Here is a 5,234-nt window from a genome sequence, read left to right as displayed (position 1 = left end):
AAGAGTAGAAAACGAGATAAATTAGATGAATAATAAAAGACATTCTTATCTTTTTAGGGAGTTGTTTTTAAAAGTCGTTTATAATCTGTTAGTAAAGATTATTGATTAATAATGTATTGCAGAGTTGTTTTCTGACTCAATAAAATTCATTTCTTAATTGATCTTGTGTTGTTTCTTTATCTTATTTTTGTTATTGTAATTTATGTTTAACATAAATTGGTAAATTTGGATTGTTCTCATTGTTCTTTATTTAATAAATGATATTTTTTTGTGTTTGAATAATAATTTTTACAACAAAAACTCATGAGTATTACCTTAATTTCAAGTGAATAGAAGAATCTGTTTGGTAAGCTCTAAAGAGGAGTTTTTAGCTTTTCAACCCAGAAAACTCAGTTTGATAATTATCTTTTAGTTATTAGTATGTAATTTTTTTTATTAACTTTTAGCTCTTTTTTCAAATATATATTCACATCAATTTATGTAATGTTTAATATATTTAAATAAGATTTAAATTATATAATAAATTTTAAAATAATATTGATATTTCTCAAATTAGTGAAACGCCATGAGATCAATTAAGATGAAAAAATTTAAAATATCACTACAATTTTATTATAGAAAACAATACACTTATTATTATTATTATCTTGAGTTAAATTCTCATTGAATTTTATTATAAAATTTGTATACAAAATTAATATATTTTGATGTTATTTTAATTTCTCATATATATTGAAACTATGTTCATGTTTTTATTAATACATTTATTTTTATCAAGGGAGTAATTAATTACTGTGCACGGTCAATATAAAAAGATTTACAATGTCGGTGTAAATGTATATTTCAATTAAATCATTTTATCAAATAAAAATTAATTCAATAATATAATATAATAAGATAATAAACCTATAATATAATAAGATAACAAACCACAAATTTTTAACTAAAAATATATTTTTATCTTATTTTACATCTAGCTCAACACTCAAATTAATTTATCAATGAATCTTCCCCTATAACCTATAATTACCAAACATTCAGATTAACTTTTGAGTTATCAATAATCCATTACTAATTTTACCAAAGTGAGCCGAAGACATTGAGTGCCATATGAAACCAACAGCATGCGCATCAAAATCTCTCACCATCTCGAACAGTCTCCAATTGCAGTCTTCATTCAAGTGTATTGTATCTTAATCAAATTGAGACTCCTGTACCAATGTCCTTATGGCTGCCATAACCAACATTTTATACCTAGGTCGACTCCTTTATTTCAATTCATAATTGGTTGATTTAATTAATTTAATTTAACATATATGTGATTCATGAGTAATTTTTGTAAGCCTAGCAAAAACTAAAGCTACTTTAAAATTTTGACTATATATTTCATGCAAGTGCTGTAAAGAGTATTATGTCTTGCTGTTAACTATTACTGCGAAAAATTGCTTCTACATAAACAGGTAATCATGTCCTCTCTTAGACTCTTATCCGTCTCTCGGTCAATATTTTTACTCTAATGATGCAATAAAGATAAATTTAAAGAGCGAAAGCAACTTTTCAATGTACATATTCAACCGTAAAATAACTTAATGAATCAAATTCAATTAAGATATATACTCAAACACCCCTTAACTCCTTAGACACATCAATTCAAAAGCTTCAAGTTCACATCATCGGTAGATCAACCCCATCTCAAAAGCTTCAAGTTCACACCATGGGTAGATCACACCCATCCCAAGTTAAAAGGCTCTACTATTACACCATGTCAAATTTTTGAGCATATATTGCCATTATTAAAAAATGCAAAGAGTGATAAGGTTTCAATATTAAACTCAACAAAAGCATAAAGTTTTAAGGTACATTTATGACAAATTCAACCAGCCAAAACTGCAGGGTTTAATAACTTTAAGAGACAAAAGATAAATAAAGTTCCTATTTTCTCGCCTCAAGCTCAAGGCAGCTTCCATCCTTTTCAATTTTATTGCGCACACATGCGTATGAAAAATTACTACCTGTTAGCAACATAAGAATAAAATACTTGCTATCACCCATAGCCATAGCCATAGCCAGTTCAGAGAATATGACTCTAATTCTTAGGACCAATGTCCTTCAAAGAACATATCTGCTCTTCTCCCATGGCAGACATGACAGAAACCACAAGATCTTTTCCTTCAGCAAATCCATCTTTAATCTATATGAAAGTATACAAGAAATCAATTAGAGACACAACATGTGCGGGTCATAGAATCATAAATTATAATAATAACTAGTATCATAAAACCCTATACCTGAGTAAGGAGTGCATCATCAGTGGGAAGTTTCAAATCATCCTTGGTACTTCCGTTATCAGTCAACAGACTCACCTAAAAGTAACACACAAATAGGTTAAGAAATGGTAGCTACTCTAGAAAAGGTTGAAAATGCACCCCATGTCATCTTATATTGACTTGTGTATAAAAAACTTATCATGAGTTTAAACGAGTTGTTTGTTGAAGTCAAAAACGAAATTTTTTTAATCATTCCTTTGGTAGAATTTAATGTGAAATATTTGACTTTCTTCATGGAACGAAAACACAACACAAGACTACTGTTGTCATCTATAGCAACCTTCCAAATAACATAATCTCAAATTTCAGGATATGCTAGCATCTTCAGCATTCAGCAGACAAAAAGAAAGCAACGTCCTTCGACAAAATAGATATAAATATCCTAATTTCTCCTTTTATATTATCCATTTTAACAGCCTAAACTTAATCTAGAGTATAGTAAGTAAAAGAAAACTTACAAAACCATCTTCAGATATATCAATCAGCTGATAGTCGGTACGGTTCACATGGGGAACCTGCAAATAAAAAACAATGATGACAAAATTGGATCTCAAACCTGCAAATATTACCCACATAAACAAAAGCAAATCTCACTTACATCACAATTGTGAGATGAAGGAACAATATCTTCAAGCTTTTTCCCATTGAAAATATCAATTGCAACAAAGTGACACTTTGCATGTCCATGCTTTCCTGTTTTTGAAGTAGAAACTTCAACAACCTATCAAGACAAAATCCGAAAACAACCACACAGAAACGAAGTTAACACAACCCAAAAATGTAAATCATAACAACAAATAAATATTTAGCAAAGAACTCATTGTGCACATTCATTTATCTTCGTGTCCCCCTTCCTATTAATATCCAATTATTACACATCACTGATAATCCATCCTTATGTACTCAAAAAGGTAAAGTGAACATCATGTTTCTCTTTGCTGTGAAAAATTGATTTTGAATAACTTTGAACAAAATTGAATTGAACCATAAATTTCAATGTATTTAAACTCAAAAGCTATGAATTCTAGCTTCAAGTAGAATCCATTCCGGAGGCAGATCAATTTTACTTTAGAACAACCAAGCACCTCAAAATCATTCAAAAAATCAATTCTACACCTCTATAATTGCTTTTGGCTCCTTCAAAAGCTAAACCAAACATAAACATATGGTTACCAGTGTCAGATCTAGATGTAAACCACTCTATCTATGTCTCCACTTAATACGATCAAATAAAAACAACTCATCTCAAGTTCCTTTCTAGGGTTCATGCGTTACCAGTTTTAACAATCAATTGAATCCACTAAAATCAACACAACATAAACTATACCATGTAAATTAGTATAAAAACTTATTCGAATCCAAATCAAACAACAACACAAATTTCAGAGAGAAATCTCAGTTCAATAAACAGAATTATCAAATGAAAGATCGACTAAGGTAATCAAAAAACACGAATCTCGAAGCTTAAAAAACCCTAGAAAAGGAGAAAGAAAAACCTTGCATGGCCTGCCTTTGATGACGATGTAACCGTTCTTGCGAATGGTACCGGCCTGCTGAGGATAGGTTTTGGATGCTCCGGCGTCGGCGGCAGCTTCGAAATGGTGCTCTTCGTCGGACATGGTCGATGATTTCTCTTTTCTTCTTGTGTGTGTGAAACGTTCGAGGAGTTGAAGAAGAAGAAAGAGTTAGGATTAGGAGACTTTATGGGTGCGGTGGTCCCTCTCTTATTCTAAACCTAATCAATCACGCGTGCAATCCTAGCCGTCCGATATTCATTCCTTTTTTCTTTGATAAGATGTTTCGCCCGTTACTTTCTTTTCTTTGTGGATAGATACGGGTTATATGTTTTTTCAAGTAATTATAAATAGATATATATAATATATAATAATAGTGCTAGCTAGATATTTTTGATAATTATTTTTAATTTTTGGGTGACAAAATAGGTCCGGTCCGCTAAACATATCCGTTTTACCCGCACTTTAGTGTGGGACAGGACAAAGATTTAGGCTCTCACCTTTTAATGTATTTGTCTTGTTTCGTCCCGTTTTTTCGCAGGCTTTTGCTTGTACGTGCATTTACATAAGTTTTTGTATTTTTAGGTTTAAAGAATTTAGTGTCTGCGGACTTTTCCCGCCCCGCCCTTACTTTTTTGCGGGACGGACCTAAATCTTAGGTCCACATTCTCAATTATGATCGTCCCGCCCCATTTTTTGCGGATTTTTATGAGACGGGCATGCCCGTTTGCCACCCCTACTTAATTATATAAGAACATGTATATATGAACATGAATTCGAACATCCGCTCGTTCTTTCTTTAAATTATGAAAGTAAAACGAACATGTTTGACATACCGAAACAACCTAACATTTTCATTTAATATTAGGAATATGAAAATTAAAAATTATATATAATATACAATTGATATTTTTGAAAAAATAATCTATTAAATTTATTAACCTTTATATTTAAAATATATGAAAAAGACTATCGATATTATAATTAAAAAATGGTAGGAATGACAATGAGGGGGCAAAATACTATAAGTATTATTTCCAAATTAAATAAAATCACTCACCTATATTTTATATATATATATATATATATATATATATATATATATATATATATATATATATATATATATATTAGATATTTAAGTGATATTTAATTCAATTAAAATAATTTTCTTATACATCCTGACAAAGAAAATTTCATTCCATATAGGATACATTGGTATTTTTAACTAATTTATCATTTTTTTAAAATATATTTTTTAACTTTTATTTTGTATTTTCAAAGACTTTGCAAAAGAATTTTGGTAGTCAATTTTAACATTTTTTTATTTTTATTTTATATATCGAAAAACTTTGCAAAAAGAGTTCTGATAGTCAGTTTGTAACATTAACTT

At 29.6% G+C, this 5,234-nt stretch overlaps 1 protein-coding gene across 1 annotated transcript; it reads right to left on the bottom strand.

Annotated features, from left to right (window-relative positions):
* Positions 1 to 1,813: 1,813 nt before the first annotated feature.
* Positions 1,814 to 4,131, bottom strand: LOC127138429 (eukaryotic translation initiation factor 5A-2). The gene is made up of 5 exons (XM_051064880.1): positions 3,824 to 4,131; positions 2,926 to 3,048; positions 2,786 to 2,842; positions 2,289 to 2,363; positions 1,814 to 2,191 (listed from the first exon to the last, which is right to left on the bottom strand). The coding sequence occupies exons 1-5, from the start codon at positions 3,944 to 3,946 to the stop codon at positions 2,087 to 2,089; spliced, it is 483 nt and encodes a 160-aa protein (XP_050920837.1). The 5' UTR covers positions 3,947 to 4,131; the 3' UTR covers positions 1,814 to 2,086.
* Positions 4,132 to 5,234: the final 1,103 nt, after the last annotated feature.

This window comes from Lathyrus oleraceus, chromosome 4, assembly GCF_024323335.1.
Source record: "Lathyrus oleraceus cultivar Zhongwan6 chromosome 4, CAAS_Psat_ZW6_1.0, whole genome shotgun sequence".
NCBI lineage: Eukaryota > Viridiplantae > Streptophyta > Magnoliopsida > Fabales > Fabaceae > Lathyrus > Lathyrus oleraceus.
The sequence above is the reverse complement of the archived record's forward strand: the minus strand, read 5'-3'. Positions and strand labels throughout refer to the sequence as shown.